Source organism: Molothrus aeneus, chromosome 2 (assembly GCF_037042795.1).
Source record: "Molothrus aeneus isolate 106 chromosome 2, BPBGC_Maene_1.0, whole genome shotgun sequence".
Lineage (NCBI taxonomy): Eukaryota > Metazoa > Chordata > Aves > Passeriformes > Icteridae > Molothrus > Molothrus aeneus.
This window is the reverse complement of record NC_089647.1, coordinates 24,688,097-24,709,650: the sequence shown is the minus strand read 5'-3', so window position 1 is coordinate 24,709,650 and position 21,554 is coordinate 24,688,097. Positions and strand designations below refer to the sequence as shown.

Genomic DNA, 21,554 nt, shown 5'->3' with positions numbered 1-21,554 from the left:
ATACAAATCTGTGATTTCCAGGTTCTCATCATTTAGGCTGCTGTGGATTAGGCAGACCTCTCGGTCTTAAAAAACACTTTCATTCTCTCTTCTCCCTATATGGCTTTTTTGTTTGTTTGTTTATTTGTTTCTCCCCCTCTTTGTTTTTTAATTTGGCTCCATTTGTTTAAAACAAGCAGAAGTAATCTTGTTCTTGCTCTGCACACCAGTAGGGCTGGGGCTGCCTTTTCTCTCCCCTTCCAGTGCTGCTGTAGCAGAGAACGGTGGCCAAACACCACAAGAGCACAGAAAAGAACAATGGGGTGAGGGAGAAAGGCATCTGACCACACCTGTAACCCTATATGTACATGAGCAGCTCCTGCTACAATCAGGGCAGAGATAGCAAAAGTTTTCCAGGAACAACCTGCTCCTAAAATGCGCTCTGGCAGGAGTACAGGATTAGGGGTGAGGGAGAACACAGAGCAGATCTTACATTGCTCCTTGCCATCCTGATTTGCTGTCTCTTGGCATTCACCCCCCGCCCTGTGTCCTCTGACACCTCCTCAAACACAGTCCCTGCGGCAGGGCCACACCACAGAGCTCTTAGCAAGGGGAAAGAGCCCATGGTGGAGGTTGGAGTGAAGAGGCACAATTGCTTCCCATTTCTCAGTACAGTGTGTTACAAGGGGCCCATTGCAAAGCTTGGCCGCCTGACAGTTTCGTTTGCAAGAGCCTTGGCCCCTTTCCAAGCAATTCTTTCAGGTCTCATTGTTTGGTAGGAAACAAACAAGGGGAACAGCACTGGGTGGGCACACCAGAAGAGGGTCTAAATATAGCAGGGCAGCATTAGGGAGCCAGGCTTCCTAGCCAAAGCTTACTCTAAAGATGACAAACCCACTCTGCTAGTCTACAGAAAAGGCACCAGTCCTGCTGTAGGCACTCCAGTTACACAGGAGAGGGCTCTCTAGATGTCCCAGTCCTCTTGGCCAGCCACAACAATGCTACACTAGCCATAAAAGTTGAAAGCAGCCTGTTAAGCTGAGTAAGTAATTGCAAAGCACAAAGAGAATATAACCAGTTTTAGGCTGAAGTCTTCTGAGTAGTTTCTGCTATAACTTACACCCACTCCAACTTCAGCATTAGTCAGGAAATAATCTGAGCTACAGATTTAGGCAAGGAGGTGTCAGAATGAAGGCAAACCAAGCCCTTTTGACCTGTGATGGAAAGAAGAGAAATTTGTGCCACCTTTGATTGGAGGTGTTGAGACTCAGTAGGATTCAAACTAAATAATTTTGCTGACAGCACTGCAGAGCTGGTGACATTTCTGAAAGCAAAGGAAAAGAGAAAACAAATCTGCTAAAGAAGTTTAAAAACATCCTCCTTAACTTGGCATATCCCCACAGAAATCACATCCCGCTAGAACAGCCAGGGCACAGGTAAGGAAATGTTAAAGGAGAAACATGGCTTTTCCTGAGGTAGTATATGGAGGGATTTAATTTTACACATCCTGAGCTAGGGGACACTCAGGCAGAAGGAATCTCCCCACAGAGCTGATTTTCCTGCTCAGTACCTTCAGCATTTGAGGGCACAGTAGAAAGGCAAGTTGTTTTTCCACTTAACCTAGGGGCATGCCTGACTATGAAGAGAGATGTGGTGTGAAGCAGGAAGAAAAAAACATGAAGGAAGAGGGAATATGATCAGCCTTGCAGAGAAGACAATAGGAGATCATTTGTGCAGACCCACCAGAGCATTTCCTACAGGGATGTAGCTCAGCAAGCAGAAATAAGAAACAACAAATGTGCCAGGGGCCTGCCACATGCAGGAACACCTGGCCTTGCCTGACACAGCTGCCAGCACTCCCTACCCCTCACAGCTGCCAGCCCTCGTTAGAGGTGTCTGCAAAGAGAACGTGTGGCTTTTGCAAACTTGTATTTCCTCTCTTCCCCCTTCCTGCCACCAAATCATGCTTTGCCCTGTTAGAGACAGACAGTAGCAGCACACTGTCCTAGCTGAAGACCACCATCATAGCTAGTAATTCTTCACAGGAAGAATTCTTCATCTTTATGCTGGATGTTCAGGCACAAATAAAGGAACCTTAGTTGAAAGCTTGTGCTAAAACAAGATATAAGTCTCTCATACAATAGATGATTCATGCAAGTGATCAAGAGAAGACCTCAGAATAAAAGAAGTCAGGTTTTAAGTGACTTTTAAAAATAGCATGTAACAGGCTACCTTTTATCCCTAAAATATTAAGTGTCCCCTGAGCTATTTGTTGGGGTTTTTATTTCCAACAACAACAACAAAAAGATTATTATGAAACAGCCCTTATCTTCTACAGAAAGTGACCAAAATGGGTGATTGCTGGAGTGAACCCCTAAACCTGCTTCCTTTCCCCCTTCCAGCTTAGTCCTTACAATAGAGATTAATTCTCAGCCCTTAGCCTTGAATCACCATTAAAATAATGCAAGGCTGCTGTTTTTATGCAGTCATGTTAACCCACAACTTCCTTCTCCTGTGGCAACATGATTAGCAGAAAGGATGATAAGGGAGGTACATCTGAAAGTGGAAATACAGGCAGTGAAGTGGGTACTGGTTTCAGTGTCCTCTGTGCGGTGGTGAGCTGGGCTAATCAGAAATTATGCACGTGGGGTTTTTTACAGAGTGCTACCAATGCTGTTGTTTGGCAGAACTGAGGACAGGAGAGATAAAATAGTTCTTTTTTTTGTTGTTTTATTATAGGCCCCTGGCCTAACAGATTTTTCATGACTGTTAGAACAGTGTTTACAGGCTAAAGGGCTGGGGAAACTGCCATTAAACCAGTGAGTTGCAAATGTGGAGGAAGAGACTGATGCTTGAAACTCTCCTTCTATCTCTTAGGCTGTGGTAGTAAAGCTGCCAAAAAGTGACAAAGCAAGGGGTATCTGAAGGGAGAGCTAGATAGAGCTCCTCAGGATTTTCTTCCCCAATTGAGTTTTCTCAGCTCCTAGAGACTCCATCTGTGCTTGAAAATTCTGATTATCAGTTGTATTCACAGACTGGTAAGACATGAGAAGAAATGGCCGTATGGTTAAGACATTCCCCCTGTTCACAGGTCTAGCTGATTGGGCCTTTTGCTGTGCTATGGAGTCACACTGTCATTTTAAGCGAGTTTTTTAATTTCTGCAGGCCTCTTTGGTTAGCTGATTTGGCACAAAAGAAGCAGGCAAAACCATTTCCTGGCTTGGTGGGAATCCTTATGGTTGATATTTGCAGTGAGGCAATGTGTTAAAGGAATCACCCTCTGCGACACACTACCTTGCTTGTACTCAGCATAAAGTTGCCAGCTGTCTCTTCGAAGTTTTTTAAAAATTTGCTGGCAGGATGCTCTCAAAAAGGCCTGTGTGACTTTGGAATGTCTCTATCATGGAAGTTTTGTGGTCTTCCTGCCTCACCAAATGGGTCATCCTGCTGGTAAGATGCTAGGAGGAGGTTCAGATCATGCCTCTGAGATGAAGGAAGCTTTTGCTAGCTGTGTGGCTTGTCTGATAGATTTCTTTTCTCTGAATGTTTGTTTTACAATACTGTCATATATTACTGAGCTTGCAATAGAGTTTTACACAGGGGGACATAAAGCCTTTCTATAATGGTCTTCATGTTGTTTAAATAATGAACAGTTGGAGACCCCAGTCAAGAATTAGAGATCCTCTGTGCTAGATGATGGACAAACACAGAATTAGGCAAATATCATGGTTCAAAAAAGTTTGTGCTCTGAGTTAGGGAATGGAGATGTGTTCCTCATCCTGTTTTCTGTATCCAAGACATCTCTGAAAGGACTGGGAACAGTGAGAGAAGGCAATCTGGCTAAAAACATAGTTGCATGTTTTGTAGCTGTGCTCTGTATGGTCATACTGAATTATCATGTTATACTGGGGTACTTAAAACCATGTAGGTTGGAAAAGACTTTTAAGATCATTGAATCCAAGTGTTAACCCAGCACTGCCAAGTCCACCACCAAACCTCCTGCCCCTGGTTACACTGTCATGTCATGGGCAGGCAGCCAGCAGCAAGGAGACTCGGTAGCATGTGTGGGGTGCCTCCTCCATTTCTTCCTGGGGTGCTGGAATCTGCAAAGTAGCTGAACAAATAGTTGCATAGGGCAGAGAAACACACAAAACAAGGTATGTCAGGGTGTAGGTCAAGAGGGTGGAAGGCAAAAAGGGAGCTGGGAGCTGAGGAGACAGGGCTTGTGTGGCTGGGAATGGGTGAAAATAGGAACCAAGAGTGGTAGGTGCCCTGTGACAAGGATCAACCCCATGGTCTGTAGTCCAAAATGTACTCAGAGAAACAAAAGACTCCATGCCAGCCTTCAGCTTCACAATACACTCCAGCTTTGGCCACAGAGATGGGAGTAGACAGGAAACTGCTCTGGAGAGGGGCAGGAGAGGAAAGAGAGTGTGCTGAGGGGTGGGAAGGGAGGGTGAACTGGCGTGTCAGAGTCTAACAATGAACCGTCTGTGTCAGGAAAACAGACGTACTCGGCAGGGCTATTTTTAGGGGTTCAGATCTCCCCCTCTCTGAGTCTGCCTCCCCCTCTCCTCTGCGCTGAGTGGCGCCTGGCAGATCGGTGGAGATTGAAAGGCCACAGATAGGAAAGAGCTCAAACACAATGAAGGAAATGCAGCAGGGAGGGGAGAGATGGGTGCCCAGAAATAGCCTGCGCAACACCTCAGCCACAGCCCCCAGCTCTTAGTGGAAGGGGAAGAAATACTTAGACCTAATGGCCAAAGCTTGTTCCCCAGGCCCTCGGAGTGTTCCTGGTGTCACCCATACCTTGTCTGTGAGAGCGAAGAGAACTGTACAGAACTGTAAAGTCATCATCCACGCTGTGTTCATTCACACACGAGGCTGGCTCACCACATCCGTTCTCAAGCTGAAGGGCGGCTGAGGCATGGCAGATCAGCAGTGAAGTGGGCTGGGAAGGTGCCTCACCTTCCTGTGTGAACCTGTGGCCCTCGCTGGCAGGGAGGCCTTTGTAACTGACTTAAAATCCTGACCCATATTTACAGGTTCAAAAGGAGGGAATTAAAGGCATTGTCATGGCTTTCAGACTTGGGCTGTGCCACTGTGGGGGCACATTTTTGCACATGTTGGCAGAGTGAGGAAGGAATCTCTACAGAGGGATAGCTGCTATGAGAACCCTGGTTTGGCATGCTGTTGCTCCTATTCTGCACTCACTTTTCTCTTTTTCTATTTTTTTTTATAGGATGGAGAGAATTTCCCCCTTCTTTTCCAGTTGTTTCAACCTTGAATTCCGTTTTGTTTTCCGTACTTCTTGCCTGAGAACTTTTCCTCTCCAGGTTTGCTTGAATTTGTCTGTGGAAGCTTTCACAGGAGAGACACTGGCTCGCTCCTTAGCCCTGCTCACTCAAGCTAGCTCAGAGCCCTGCCTCCTGGGTTGCGCAAATCCAGATTTCCTATTTTTTCCTCTCTGGAGAACATCGGCCCTTTCCCTCAGAAAAATCCCTTGGCTCAGCACTGATTTCAGGCTCCGATATGAAGTGCTTTATTTGTAAAGCCTCCCTTGTTTGGCTCCGGCTCACCTTGCCTGACCTTCTCCTCCTTCTCCTCCTCCTCCTCCTTCTCCTCCTCCTCCTCCTTCTTCCTCTCCTCTTGGCCACAGGCTCTCTGGGCACTCCTGTAGCGACCTCCCCTCTGTCCTCTTGTCCTGGCACGGGAAGAGCCACCCCTGTAGCCCAGCCTGCCTGGCAAGAGCTCTCCTGGAGCTCCTCATGGTTTCTTTCTCTCACTGCAGCACACACCTCTTTCACCCAGCTTGCCATGCCATTTCCTTTCTTCAGCTCTCTTCCCTCCATGGGAACAAGGAGCTGGAGAGCAAACCTACAGCATCTGAAAGAGCTTCTGTGAATAAAGTGGGAATATTGCCTGTTTTGTTTCTAGCATCTCTTCCCTCTATTGTGCTTCAAATACTGTTCTTTCTTGTTATGGAGGTGGCAGTCTCTGCTTTCCCCACTAGGGTATCATGGTGATGATGGCTGCTGGTGGGTCCTGCCATCTGGCACTGGATACTCAGGGTCCAGAGTCCTGGCTGGGATCAGGGCAGCAGACCACAGACCCCAGATAACCAAAATGAAATGGCAGCACCTAATTTCTGCAGTGTTCATCAGCCAGCAGGACCCACCACCATGGCTTCCAAAGATGGCACCAAGAAATGGTACTTCCAGCTGAAAATGCCTGCTGGGCTGAAATAAACACCCCGGGGTGAGGGTGATGTGCTGACCCAGCAGTGCTGCTGAGTGCCCATGCTCTGGGACTGTGAGCCTTGGAGCAGGGCTGTACAAGGAAGGGGAGGGGATCCATGCTGCACAGGGTTCTCCCCGACCCTTGGGGCCAGAACTCCCTCACTGGTGACATAAGGAAGCTTTACTCATGTAGGGGGTGATTTTATTTATTGAATTTATTTATTTATTTATTCATTTATTTTAAAATGGAGGCATTCTCTTCTGAAGACATTCTGTTTGGATAGATTTGCAAGAGAGGAGTAGAGAAACCATATCTAAGATGAGGGAGGGCAATGGAGATGGGGCAGGAGTGTGATGTAGGGGGTCACCAGAGGAAAGTACAGGTGGACACAGACCCTATTAGAGATGTGACCTCCATCTGATGTAGAGCAGTGGAGGAGACCAGCACAGTGAGATTAAACATCTTGTTCAGCTCAGGAAGGGAGGGAAGGGGGGTCTGCAGAGGGGAGTTCAGGACTTCAAAGAACTGGGTGTGGTTACTCACCGCACTGAACCTGTTCTCTCCCTGCTGGTCCTGTGTGGGGACTCAGCCATGTGGGAAAGGGCTGGCAAGTGCAGCAGGACATGCCTCCTCCCTGAGGGGGCTGGGACAGGGCTGCATCTTCCAGGCACCCAGACAGGGGGAGGAAGGTCTGGCAAGGCACACAGGTCTGAGCGTCCTGCTGTCTGTGTGAGCTGTGTGAAGTGAGCCCTTGGCAGGCAGGCAGGATGCGCCGTGGCACGCGATGGCTTTGGCGGCACGCCGGTACAGAGAGGGATCCCATGCTCTGACTCGACATCAAGGTGCTGTGAGAAGCTCAGAATAAATTCAAGGAAGTTCTGAGTATTTCATGAGGACTGAGGGTTCCTGAGAACAACCACTGGTCTGGTGGTGAGAGCTGAGTTTTCCTCCTTAGCCTGCGAGTGGGAGCAGAAGGCAGGGAGGTGACAGGCCAGACATCTCTATGACATTCTGCAAATCACTTTCCCCTCAACCTGTCAGGCATCAAGCTGTAAAATGGAGATAATTATGATAATTGCAGTGATAAACTGCACAATCGGAGCTATAATTGGGCAAGGTCCATCACCAGGTCCCTTGGTATTTTTTCTTATGTGTGAAGTGGTAACATCCAACACTTCTAAAGGGAAAAAAAAAGTCACCATACCAACAGAACCTGAACTGATTTTGGCAGAGGTCAGATCTCAGACAGAGCTTGATTTCTCTGAAAAATTAACCTCAAGTGAGTGAGGTGGTGAGTTTGCAGAGGGGTTCCTCTGCCCCATGAAAATGCAGAACCAAGGCTTGTGAAGGGAGGTGGGTTAAGTGTGTCCTTCGCCCCATTTCCTGGCCAATTTTCCTCCAAACCAAAGCTACTTTCCTTGTCTTTGGCCCGATTTTTAGTGAAAAGCTATAACATACTGTTTTTCATTTGTTTGTTCATTTTTTAACCCTGACCCATACAGCTACATTTGGCACAGAGTAAGAGGGGTCAGTGAAGCCTTAGGAGAAGTAATTTTGTCTCCCTGGGTATGCTGGTGGGCATACCCAATCCTGTAAAGAAATCTGAATTTCTGGGATGAAAAATGTGAGGTAAGTGCAAGGAACTGCTCTAATGAGCTGACATCTGTGTGTACTGAAAACTAGACCAGAAAAGTGTTTGTGGGGTGAAAGGGGCGACGACACAGACAAGGCTCAGGGCCTGAAGGCAGACCTGTCCCGTTTCCCTTCTTGCTGTACTGAGTCATTTCAGCTCCTTATCTAAATCCCTTTGTTGGTCAGGGGGAACCTTTTTTGGGAGCTGACTCGAAAGTATGTGAACTCGGATGCCCGGAGAGCATCTGTTTCTGCTTGCCGGGGAGGAGGGAGCTGCAGGTTTCCCTCCTTACCCCTCTCTTTTAATGCCCCAACTCTCGGTCCCCTCCTTGCACTTCAGCAGCTCCATCCCGCACCTCTGCAGAGGAAGGCAGATCCTGCAGTGACAGAGTCACGTTGGAGGGCAGGAAGGCGCCTCGCAGCGAAGGACTCGGCGAGCAGAGGCAGAGCTTTATTGGAGAGGCTCCCGGCCTCTCCGCTCCTCGCCGGAGCCTGCCCGGCCCTTGCCGGGCTGCGGGCTGTAGAGCAGGGAGCGCCCGGCCGCGCCAGGGATTTCGTGCCGGGCAGTCCGCTATCTGCCGGGGCAAATCTTCCCTCTTCCTTCCCCCATCCCCATCCCTGTTCCCCCAACTCCTCTGCCCGCCTTCCCTCAGCCCTCGCTCACACACACACACACACACACACACACAGACACACACACACACACACACAGACACACACACACTTTACTGCCAAAAAGCGTCCTCCGCCCCCCTCCTCAGCTAACTTCCTTTCAGCATTTTTTTGAGCTGGATTATCCTAGGATTTGTAAAACGGGGAAAGGAGAGAGCGAGTGAGCGGGAGTCAGGACAGGAAGCTGGTTTCTCATTCCTCCAACTGTCCAAAGCAGGAGGAGGGGAAGGGGGGGGAGCCAAAGAGGAGCCTTGTGCAGACTCTTCCCCAGTCCCTTTTCATTAGTGCGTTTGAACTTCCAGTCTCCTCCGAAAGCCAAGGGGAGCACGACCAGACTGGGACGCCTTCTGCTGGAAGTGGCGACAGCGCGACTGACGAAACGCAGAAGGTGGCTGTGGAGGGTCCCGGGATTGCGCTGAGGGAAAAGACGTCCCCTCACCATCTCCTGCCCCCAACTTGCCAGCTCTGATGCGGGCACCCATCCACCACCCACTTGCCTCTGATGAGAACCCTTCTGGGCTCAGGCTATGATCGCTGCTGCTGCGGGCTGTGGAGCCTCCTCTCGCCCTGACCTTCTTCTGCCACAGGAGCAGCCCAACATCTGGTGGGGATTAATGTTTACTTCTCTGGCTGGACGCTGTACGGGACCCCCGATGTTGCTCCCTGGGAGCGGGACACGGGCGGTGGTCTGAGGAGAAGAGCAAGAATTTTGTCGCCCAGCGTGAGGCCGGGGGGAGGGGGGCAAGGCAGGAGGGGGGTGAACCTCTTTTGGGACTAACCTCATGAAGAACAAGGGAGCCAAACAGAAACTCAAGAGGAAGGGAGCCGCGAGCGCGTTCGGCTGCGACCTGACGGAGTATCTGGAGAGCTCTGGGCAGGATGGTAAATGCTTCTTTATTCTCGCTCTGGTTGCAGAAAAGCCAAGCGCGTGTCCCCCTGTTCTTACTGGCAGGACTGCAAACCAGACCTTTCCAAAAGCTAAGGGTTAGACAGCCTGGAGCTGACTTATCCCTGGGAAGTGGAGTCACTGCCCCGTTACTCACAATGAATGAGCAGTCGGAAGATTGCTTTGGTGATGCATCTGCATGAACCTTGCATGAGTAGTGCTGTGTGTGTGGAAAGGACTGGGCTGGGGTTCTCGGGCTGCCTAAGTGTGTAAAAGACAGCCTGACATCAGTCGTGATGCCCTCTCCCATCTGCCTGGCAGTGGAAGGGAGTAACAGGCTTTTAGCGAGTCAGGTTTGGAAATCTGAATGGTGCTCAGTGTTGCCTCCTCCAGCATTTCAAAATCCACCTTAAATCCATGACAACAGAATTTTGGAGGACTCTGGGGAGGAACTGGACTCCAGTGCAGTTCAAATGTTGTCCTTGAACTGCTGGATGGAGACAGGACAGAGACTGGGTTATCGGGTGGAGTACGGTGTGTGGTGTTGGAGACATCTGAGCTAACACGTTCACCACCCTGCCTGTTGGCTTTCACTCCTTCTCCCCTTGACCTTCATGCTCCCAGGTACTGAATGAGAACACAGTAGCTCAGACAAGAGGTAACTCCAATAAAATAAGAGGGCCCTGAGTTTGAAATGGTCAGTCCTTGATGAGGGAAGTAGCAGAACATTTTTTCTTAAAGTGAGTTGAATGACAAGAGAAGTGGTTGTGAGTTTGGCCAGCAGAAGGACCTGCAGTTTAGCAAGAGGAAAAAATAAATACATGCCTGTTACCATCCGTGATGTTAGCATTATGATCCCGATTTAGCGTGATGTTCCAATTTGAATTGACCAATTTTAACAATGTCAGGTTATTTCAGGGGAAAAAAAAAGACTTCTAGCGGCAATGTCAGCTTTGTACAGGGAGAGCTGTACAATCAGGTCTTTCATTTGCTGATGAGCATGGCTGATGAAGTGCAGTGTGGAACCGCATTGGCAGAGGGATGGGCTGCATAACAGGAGTACTTTCCATTGCACAGTGAAGAGGGCAGTAAATGTATCACTAAGATGAACTGTTATATATGTGCATTTATTTAGGTATGGGGGAAAACCAGCCATTCAATTGCATTGTGGGTTGTCTGCAACAGGTACTGGATCTTTTAACTTACATAGCTCTTAACAGCAATTGAATTAAGTGTCAAAAAAATAACAGACTTAATGAGCTGATGTCCCTTTGACAGTGTGAGGTGTAGACAAATAAATTCCATCCAGTGCTACCATGGACCTCTGTGGTGAAGGAACTATTTACAGCTGTTTACAGGAGCACTGGAAAACAACGCAGGGAAGGCAGGCGCAGGCAGTATATTCACGTGAAGCAGCAAGGGGAATTTTAAAGGCAAAAACATACTAACTGCAGTTGAAATTAGGCCAGATGAGCAAAATCTATTACCTAAAATCCCATCTTTTTTTTTTTAGTAGTCTTTTGAGAACAAGAAGGAAGGACATTTTCTCAAATCTCATTTGTGGCATGGTTCACAGTTCCAATGTACTTATCTCTCCATGCTGAGGAGCAGTGGGGAGAGTAGGAAGTTCCTTTCCTTTCTGCAGTACTGCTGTTTGTTCAGTAGCACATCCCATTGCCCAGTGCTGTGGGATCCAGAAATGAAGGACTCAGTTGTTGTAGGTTAATTGGTAAGGGTGTAAGTTAAGTTGGATTGGAAGTTCTGATTCATCAGGACAAGGGGAAAAAAATTAAAATATTAGAGATATTAATTTTGTTGGTAGTAGGACTCTCAGGATAAATAGGAATGACCAAGAATGCTAAAGTGATGTCTTAGGGAAAAAAGGAAGGTTGAGATGTCACCAGGATATCACAAACTTGCAACCAAATTAGAAGAGCATTCAGGGTATGAGAGATGGTTGACTTGGGGAGAGTTGAATTGTTCTGCTAAGAATTATTTCCAGTGACAAGTCAGTGCTCCTGTAGGCAGCAGATTTTATAGGGACATGAAGCTGTAGCTTTCTCTCTGCTTTGTTTTCTTCTCAGTGCTGTGTGTTTAACTGGTGGGATGCAGGCTCAGGTTGTTCCCTACTGAGAAGCAATGAAGTTCTAAGACTGTTCCTGGTATCTGAGAGTGGTGAGGAGCAGGAAAGCTTTTTGGCTGCTGTCCAGCAAACATTTTGTTGTGGGCCTTTCTGCAAGCAGGTTTTAAAGTGTACCCAGAAGGGTTAACTGTAAAGAAGGTGCTGTGGGCCCGGCAGGACGTGAGTCATATTGGTTGTGCTTTCCGTGCTCAGGTTTGCTTTAGGCCATCCTGCAGTGCTGTTGTGTGAGACTGGAGCTGCACAGGCAAGGAGAGGCTGAGACCTGCTTTGCTGGTGCTGGCCAAGGGAGCACAGGGGGTGGTCAAGGCTAGTGAAGACGATTCAATTTGGAATTTTCCCCTCGGGGTTAGTACATGACCTTTACAGCTAGGGGATGCTGCACTACTTGCACGATGCTTTGTGGAGGAGAGGCACAACTTGAGTCCCTACATGCCTGCGGTTGTTGATGAGCAGCTTGTGCTTTCTGTAAGGACCTTAGTCCCTGTGTTCTTGCCAAATTCCAGTGGAGAGAATTATATTCTGCTAAAGGTATCAGCATTTCCTCTCTTCCCATGTAACTCTTTAATGACTGGCTATGGTTCTCTTCAGAGACAGCCAAAGATCTCGCTGTCTCCCTTACCAGATCCATGTACCTAAGCCTCTCTTAGAAAGAACTTTATGATAATACAATAAAAGCTGCAGCAGAACTACCAAGTATTTAAAAAAGATCAAATAGGAAGACTTTAGCAGGTACAGTGAAGCAGCTCAGGAGCCAAAAACGTGATACAAAGCCTTTAGCCTCGAGTTGATTCTTTCAGATCTGACACAGGTCAGTGGTGATGGGCAGATGTGGATGTCTGGTGGCTGGTTGGACACTCAGATGTGTTGAATTTACTGTGTTTCAAGTCAGTTCCTGTCAGTACCACATTTGACCCTACTTGGCCTTTTCCTGCTGGCAGTCTCTGCACAGACACTGGTCACACTTCTTATGGGGGCAGACTGCTATCAGTGCACACAAGCATTTAAAATCATGACTCAGACCACAAAAACCACCACATAAAATCTTTGCTGGGTTCTTTGTCCGCTTTCTGTTTTCCAAAACTTCAGTGTGCATCTGGGTTATGTTTTCAAGTCTTTCTTTGGTAAGAGGGCTAGAAACTCGGGGAAAAATAAACTTCTCTTCCTCCTCACCATAATTATCAAACAATGGCTTAAATAGCAGCGTGTATGAGGACAAGCTCACATCAAACATAAAGGAATGGTGGCTGGCAATACCAATGAGGAAAAGTTGTGTAATTTTATGTAGTCCCTCCTGTGTCACTTCCAGCACTGAGTCCATACTTGAAGGCAAGTGATCTTTTGGAATATAAAAGCTTCACTAGAAAGCAGTGTCCATGCCCAGACTTTGGACATGGATAGCCATCCATGCAGAAGGAAATGAGTACTAATGGCCCTTTACTAAAACTTTTTACCATGCCAAACTTTATTGAAATGTATCAGTGTAATGGGGCTAACAGATAATATTAACATTAAAGTCATGTTCTGGCCTCTTGATAACCAGCTTGGTTTCCAGAGGAGAAAAATGCATTGTGCCTCTGCTGAAGTCAGTGGGAGTTGCACATCAGGCTCTCAGTTACTGCAATAACAACAGTGTAATTTTCTGGTGACAAATGGGCCAGCAGAGAAGACAAGGCACAAGTTTGTGCACCATCTTTAGCTGGGGCAGGACAGTCTGAACTGCTTAAGAAAACAGTCACAAAGAGCAGTCTTGCTTCTGGTTATATCACAAAAGTATTGTAACAGGAGGCTGTTGTAAGAGTCAAAGCTCTTAAAGTGAGAGGAGCTAAATCAAAAGAAATTTTAATATTCCTAGTGCTTCTAACTGTGGAAATTCAAGCTGGGATTTCAGATATACAGCCACATATAACTTCCACTCTTTAAAATGGAAATGCACACAGCATCTACAAGAATTGGATTGTGATGGTAAAAGATAATCCAGTCTTTTGTATAGGAACTTCTAGCAATCCAGACCTACCTTTGCTTCATATGCTTAGAGCCAGGTAGAACTTGGAAAAAGGCTGAATGTTTCCTGTGTTTTTTTGGTATGCTAGTGTCTAGATATTAGGCTAAGAGGTGCTACCAGGTGTGCATAAAGCCAAACCTCAGACTTGATGCCTTGTTCTTATGGTGCAGGTCATCTCTGTGTGTCTGAGATTCCCCTATTTGCTGGAGAGTTAATTCTGCTGTTGCTGTACCCCTCTGTGGTTTCTTCCACATCTGTTTCCTGCCTGATGTTGTCTGATTGGGATGCAATGAGCTCAGCTTTTCCCCTCAGCCCCCTCCCACACTCCCCACAGCTCCCTCAATGGCTCTCACCCTGAGCCTGTAGCACCCAAACCCCTTCCTATCTATTCAGCTGATGCAGCTTTATTGGCTTTTAGTGGTCTCAAAAAGCTGTTGGCTCTGGCCAGCCCTGGCTCTACAGGCAGGTTCTTCAATGCATCTGAGAGGTGCAGTAGGCAAAGACTTTGCTGTAGCATAGGCAGGTAGTTCAGAGGGAAAGCAGCAATAATAATTCAGCAGTAATGTGCTGGGTACAAAGGAAAGGTGGGCTTGGATACTTCTTGCTTGTTTTGGTACAGCTCCTTAAGCACCCTGTCCTCTGCACAGTGGTTTTGTCATCATGCTTTTCACTGTGAAGCTGCCTTGTCCGTACATGACTGGATAAGGAGACCTGTCACTCAGGAAAAAATTTTCTTGCTTCAAGAACAGACTCCCTTTGAGTCAATCATTAAACCTGCTACACAGATGTGAAACAGCTTTTCTGGGCCCTGTGGCTTTCTTTCCTCACCCTGGCATGTCTTTTGGGATAGGAGCATGCTGGGATGAGCATGAGGATGCATGCAAGTCCATAGCACAAATAAGTGTGTGCCAACCAAGACTGCATTTGTGTTCACTTAGGACATTTTTTTTAAGCCATCTTTCCTGTAGTGATGTTTCAAAGTGAAGGCATGCCCATACTTTTGGGTAGGTGCTTTTGGTTAGTGCTGCATGCAACAAGTCCTGGGAAAACTGCTGAAGAATCATTAAAGGCAAACTGGAGGAAAAAGACAAAGCTTTTATTTATTTTTTTTAAAGTCCCCGTGGAAAAATGAAAATGCCACACGCTCATTTAATCTGCTGCAGAAGAATGAAGAGCTGCATTCATCCCTCTCTCAAAATTAGAAACTGTGGCACTGGGGATTTCTGTCTCAAGAACTGATCAAGCTGAAAAGAAACCTTTTTGTGGAGCCAAATTGCCTTCAATCTAGATCTCTTTCCTGACCTACCTTACTCTGTGGCTATGCAAACACTTGTCTCCATTCAAGGAAGGAAGTGGCAGGGGCTGGGAGGAGAACAGGACAAGAACGGCCTCTTGGGCTGGCTCAGAAATGCTCTAGTCCTCTTTCTTTGTGTGTGTGGTGTGCTCTGGGGTCTGATCCACATTTTCACACTGCTGATATGCTGGGAGGCCACATGGCCTGCACTCTGTGGGGTCTATTCCTGGCTCTAGCCATGCAGGCTGTGTGGATATTTAAGGCTGCATCCCCTCATCCGTGTGACAGGAGCAGAAGGGACAGTTGAACTCTGAAGTTTTGGGGGGAAAGAAGTGGGATTGTGTTATTGTACAGGGAAGGAGAGCTGTGGCAGTGGGGTCTGAGAGCTGAGTACATGTATTGGCAGGTGGAGGAGCTAGGCTGGGCTTTGAGCGAAGACAGCTCCTTGGCCTTTCAGTGTCTGCCAAAGCATGTCCGGTGGACAACAGATGAGCAGCTTTGCTGCCAAAATGGATACTGTGGAGGAAATTATTAATAATGTAAATTCTTGCATTTTCTCCACCCTCTGTCACAAGTGGTGCTTCACATTTTGAGTCCCAGATACCAGCCTCTATGGCAACAAGTGAGAGCAAAAAGACACTGGGAACAACGGGAACAGAAGCCATCTGTTTGCTTCTGTTACTTTGCTGTTCCTTCTTGTTTTGGATTATGTTTGTGTTACTTCCTCAATCTGTTTCTGGTTCCTGGGACCTGGATTTTTGTGTCTCTGTGGCACAGTGTTACTGTTGTTTAACATTCTTGTTGCAAGCTCAGCTCCTTGTTCTGTATTGACTTTCCATTGCTAGCACTGTGTGATTAGCAGAGAACTCTTGCATGTTGCCTGCTGCTTTACATTTCCCTTACTGAGCACTGCAGGAGGCAGATGTGTGGTTTGCATGCACTGAGCCCCACTTTGATCCTGCCTTCTCCCCCATCCCCTGCAAACAGCATGAATCACATCTTGCCTGCAGATCTTAGGTTAGGGCACGTATTTTGATTTAGCAAATGTTTTCTCTTTGTTGGTAGCAGCTGATTTCATCTGAACTTGGAAACCAAGGAGTGGGGACTCCACTGCTTGTGGTGTCACAGCTCTCAAAGGTTCAGGGAAACAGCTGTACTGGATGAAACACAGGAATTGCACAGGGTGGATGTGCAACACAGGCTGATCTAGCAAGTGATGGGCAAGTCTGGGAGATCCCCATTGGTCAGGGGTGCTTGGGTCCCAAGCTTTGGTGCAGGCCTGGTTCTAGTTTGGAGAGCTCAGAAAGCATCTGTAACTTGGGCTTGGCATATATGATGCAGTTCTACAGCAGCAACATTTGCTGGCAGGCAGGGTTGTGCCAAAAATGTATGTTGCAGTGTTTCTCCTTTAACGGTAATAAGGGAAATGAAAACAGCCTGTCAGTGATGGTATAAGCAGCCCTGCTTTGAAGGGCTGGGGTGGAGTGGCTGTCAGATTGACTGCCCACATCATGGCTTGGACTGGATCTCTGTCTGGAGGGCGATTAAAGGATGGAGAGCTACCAGCATCTGCGTCCAGTCCAGCACCACCAGCAGGGTGCCAGATACACTTAGAGCTCTGACATGGCAACCTACAGATACCTTATTGAAATGCAAAGGCTGCTAAATGGCTGCACTGCTGGTTATTTCAAGGGCAACTAGTGTTCCTAGCCGCCTACCAGTGGCTCCTTTCCATACATTCCCAGAGCCTCAAGCCTCAGCTGTCCTTTGCTCGCATGCCAGAGCCTTCAGCTTCTCTGCTGATAACTTTAGTTAATGTGTTTTGCATTGTCAACAACAACAAAAACCCAAAACAAACCAATGAAACAAAAAAACCCACAAAAAACCCCAAGCAAAAAAAATCTGCAGTATGTTTACAATGCACACAGAGAACAGTGTAGCATAAATTGAATTTATTGTTAAGTGAAATTACATTGTGCAACTGTGCTGACTGTATTATTATAACTTTCATACTTAATTCAATAATGTAGACTCTGTTCTCTACATTTATCTGAAACCACAAGCAGACTTTGTGATCTTCTGCACCAGTGTGATTGCAGATATGAAAAGTACTTAACCATGGACTTAAAATCTACCTTTTTGTCAGATGCTGGGGCCTTTGCATACAATGAAGTTATAGCTACCAGTACTGACCTTCATGCTCACTCAAGTGCCAGATCCCTGCTACCTCTGTGTGTGACAGTGAGGAGTTCAGTCCCAAATGCTACAAGTCTTGTGGCATATAAGTGCACAGGAAGTGCCAGTCCTCTTCTGTTTCTACCCCCTGCCTTGAAGAGGACCCTGAACCTGGATTAGATTCCCCATTTTCACCTGAGTGGGGGCCCTTTTGATTTTAACAGTGCCTCAAAAGTGGAAGAGCAAAACTCATGCTTTTTGCAGTTGCCTTCAGTTACTTCAGCTCAGTTGCTGTGTTCCCATTTGGGAGCAGCCACCTGGCCTAGGTTCAAACCAGCCTTCTTCCATCCTGGTGTCGCCGGCTGATGATGGGTGTGACAGACTCAGTTCCAGGAAATGTCAGGTTGGCTTCATGACTGCCTCAACTTAGGTGAGTTAATGTCCATGTAGGAAGAGTTACCTTAACAGTAGTAGAAAATGTTACAGAATCACAGAATTTCTGAGTAGGGACTTCTTGAGATTAACTAGACCAAACCCTCTGCTCAAGCAGGGTCAGCTTGAGCCAGTTGCCCAAGACTGTGTCCAGTTGAATTTTGAATATCTCCACAGAATTTTGGATATAACCTCTGTGAGCAAACTGATCCAGCCTCAGACTACCATCAGAGTAAAAAAATATTGTGTTCAGATGGAATCTCCTGATTTTTAATTTATGTATCTTGTATTGTCAATAGGTACAGCTGAGAATAGACTTGCTCCCTTTTCTTCATTCCCTTCCAGCAGGTCTTCATAAACAATGACAGATCCTTCCTGATCCTTCTGTTATACAGGAGAAGATGATCCTGGCCTCTCCTCACATGAGAGATGCTCAAGTCCTTTAATCATCTCTGTGGCCCTGAGCTGAGCTTGCTCCAGCAAGTCCTTCTTGTACTGTGGAGCCCAGAGCTGGACACATTACTCCAGCTGTGGGCTCAGCAGTGCTGAGCAGAGGGGAAGGATCACCTCCCTCAGTTTCCTCCCTGCTGGCAACTCACCTCCTAACTCTTCTGATGTTCTTAGTAATCTATGCAGTTACTAGCAGAGATTTTCCTTGGTATTCCAGTTTTTGCTGGCAATTCAATCAATAAGTAACGTGCAATCAGGACATTGTAAAGGATCCTTTCTACCTTGTTTAATGCTCTTTCTTCCCTGGTTAATACCCAAAAGGAGTTGTCTTTTCATAAAAGAGCCCCGGTTCTTTAATGGTTTCTGAAGTTTTGCTGCTGGTCAGCCCAAATAAATTAATTTATATAATACACTGCTCTGCTGCATCTTCTAAAAGCCATGCAGAGCTTTGGCTTAATAGAAAGTCTACAAAAAATGCATTGAAGCAGCACACCTTTCTCAGGTGGTGTTTGTCCCCCTCTCCTCCCCCAAAGCCACAGTGCACAGAACCAGGGCATTGTGGCCAAGCTCCTTTCTGCCAAAGCATGTCCAGCAGACTGGAGAGTGAGAAACTTTGCTGTCAAAATGGATACAGTAGGGGAAATTATTAATAATGCAAACCTTGCTTTTTCTCCACCCACTCTCACAAGTGGAGCATCACATTTCAAGTCCCAGATACCAGCCTCTATGGCAACAAGGGAGAGCAGAAAGGCACTGGGAACAAGGGGAGCAGAAGCTGTATTATATCTCCAGCACAGGGATCGAGCAAGGGGAGGGGAAACTCACATCCCTTTGCTGGATTCTCAGCTGTGTCCGCTGTTCTTAGAAATATGCCCTGAGCAGCTGACTTGGGTGCATAGCAATTTGTCTCCAGCTCCTCACTGCCCTCTTCTACACTCAGGGCTCAGCTAACTAAATGCCTTTGGAAATGCTATTATCTCCTGTGCTCTCTGGGGCCAGGAGCAGCGCGAAGATTGATCATCTGGAACGGGAGGCTTTGTTTAGTTCTATAAAGTACAGAGGAGTTAAAGAAAGAACAAAAAATAAACGCCAAACCCAATGCAAAACTCGCTTTAAATCTCATGCCCTTTATTTGCTCTCGCCAGTCTGGGAAGGTGAATGTATTTTGTTTTGTCATGTCATTAGATACTATGACATGAGGAAATGGTTAGAGGAGATATACCTGCATCTCTAGAACGGGGATTGAACATCCAAATAGCCAGGAGATATTCCTGATATAACTAAGTTGTGTAATTTATTTCCTGAAGAGCATCAGACAGGAGACCATGTCAGCTTCTCTGATACAAACTTCATTTAAGGATGCCCTGGCTGGTGTTCACTAAGCACAGTGGCATTGATACTGTGTTTTTACCTGAAAGATGCTGAACATGCTCATAAATTTTCTATACACGTGGGATGCAAGGCTGAGAATCCAGGCTGGATCTGTGCCTGTACTCACCATCTATATTCACTGGCTCATCAAAAAATGCTGATTTAGCTGACAGAACACTGGGAGGAAGGGTGTCTGTATGTCTGTGTGTGTTTATCTGCAGCTGAATATTTCAGTTGGGATATTTTTGATACATTTGATACATTCTGCATTTACCATTTCAGCAGTGAATGTGACCGTCAGTCCTGTTGCAGACAGGCAGCTTGGCAGCACAACAGAGCCATCCAGCATGTGGAAACCCTTTGCTGCCCATGCAACTAGTGCTGGTTTTTCTGTTCCTCTCCCATTGTGTTGTTGCTGCTGGTGGTGGCAGTCACACCTCAGGAGGTTCAGAGGTGTGATCAGGCAGGGTGAGCTTCCTTCTTGAGCCCTTGCATCTGTGCTGCAATTTATGTGAAATAAATAAGCTGTCGGTGGGACTGAATTGTTTACTTTCTTTGTGTAAAATCAGAGAGGGAAACAGCTTCACCATTTTGCTCTTTCTGTTTTTATCTTCTCAGTGTGCTCCAATTGGTAGTGCATTTTCCTTACCCTTGTTCTGGTCAGGTAATTTCAGATACATGAGAGGCTAAATGAGAACAAACTCTCTTGTGAGATTTATTGCATCTTCTGCTTCTAATCAAGCCAGAAAAATAGAGCAACAGACTTCCTTCTGTAATCCTGTTCTCTCCATTCCAGTCCTGACTGAAAACCAGAAGTACAACAAGGAGGAATGCAGAAAAAAAAAAAAAAAAAGAAGAAAAAAGTTAAAACAAATGTCCTGGAATCTCTAAGATCTCTAAGAAGAGTATGGGGTTTGGCCTGAGGTGATGGTGCAGGGGTCCAGAGGGGGCATGGAGGATTCTCCCTTCTCTTCAAGTGTTTTCAGTTCCCCCTGCTTAGCTGTTTTTTTTTACCTCCCCCTGTGCTACCCTCCCCGTCTCTCTCCATTTTGATAACTTTATTGCCAGGATGGCAGTATGCACATGTTGCCAAAGTCAATACATCAAGCTCTGTGCCCAAGGCAGGCTTAGGAGCAGTAAATGAGAAGAGCTGGTCTTGATCCATTGGGTCCATCATTCTTCCCTCCTGGCTTGATAGTGACTTACACACTGCTGCCTGAGGTTCGCTGCATAAAGCCACAAATGGGAGCTGAGCCAGGAAATTCAGTTCCATATCCCAGTAACTTCAGTTTGGGGTCACCCTCCAGACTTGCCAGAACCTAGATAAGGAATGGAATCCCCTGCATCCCCGTCTGTAGATCAGGTGGGTGTAGGTGACCCAGTGCCTGCTGTCCTCCTCGGGGTGGCAGGCAGAACACAGTGCTAGAGGCAGCCCTCCATCACTGCTCACAAACCTGCTTGAGGCGGGGAGGAGCTGATGTGACAAACACAAAGGAGGCCTAGGAGTCCTAATTAGTCCTAATTTCTATCCTGCTAAAACACCCATCTGTCACTCTGCTGCAATAATGAGATTTGAGGAGATTAACTGGATACTAGTGAGGCCCCTCAGCATGGCAGCTCTGTAAGTGTGCTGCTGCTCAGCTTTAAGCCACGCTTGCAGCAATTACACCCCAAGCAGATTTTTATGTCTGGTTAGTGCTTGCATGGGAGTGGCCCAAAAAATCTGCTACAGGAATGGGGTGGGTGATTCAGAAGATGGCAAGTGTAGTATCAGCTCTGTCAAGCTGCTGTCTAGGCATCATTTGGGGAAATGTTACCATTTGGGCACATGGTAAAACAAGGACCCCAATATTTTAAAAAATCCCTGGTTTATCTTTTTCTTTCCTAGAGCATAGGGTCTCTTTTACAGATGCACATGCTGTGCTGTGTCTTTTTCTTTGCAGAAGCAATTTCTGCTGGAGCTAGGATTTGTTTTTTATCCAGTGTCCTAAACTGTCACGTAGTGCTGCTCTGCCTGGCTCAACAGCTGCCACCTCCCAGCCTAGAGATGGGTGGAGTGAGTCTTGTTTTTGCAGTTTGTGAAATATTTCAGGATGTAAGGCACTCATTAAATTATTGATGTTAGCTCTTGGGCATTAAACAGATGTGAACTGCAGCTCTGGATCCTAAGGGCTTTAGAGGCATATCCCTGCCCTAATGATGGTTCCCTGTTTGGGATTTTCATGCATCTCTCACTGCAGATTTGAACTCACTGCAGGATGGTGGAAGGATTTAGCAG

At 46.8% G+C, this 21,554-nt stretch overlaps 1 protein-coding gene across 1 annotated transcript in view; it reads left to right on the top strand.

Annotated features, from left to right (window-relative positions):
- The first annotated feature begins 9,305 nt into the window (after nucleotides 1–9,305).
- ARHGAP31 (Rho GTPase activating protein 31) overlaps nucleotides 9,306–21,554 on the top strand; it is a 55,356-nt gene continuing 43,107 nt past the window's right edge. Inside the window, exon 1 of the mRNA XM_066569277.1 lies at nucleotides 9,306–9,405. Within this exon, the coding sequence (XP_066425374.1) occupies nucleotides 9,306–9,405 (100 nt within the window). The remainder of the gene's footprint in view (nucleotides 9,406–21,554) is intronic.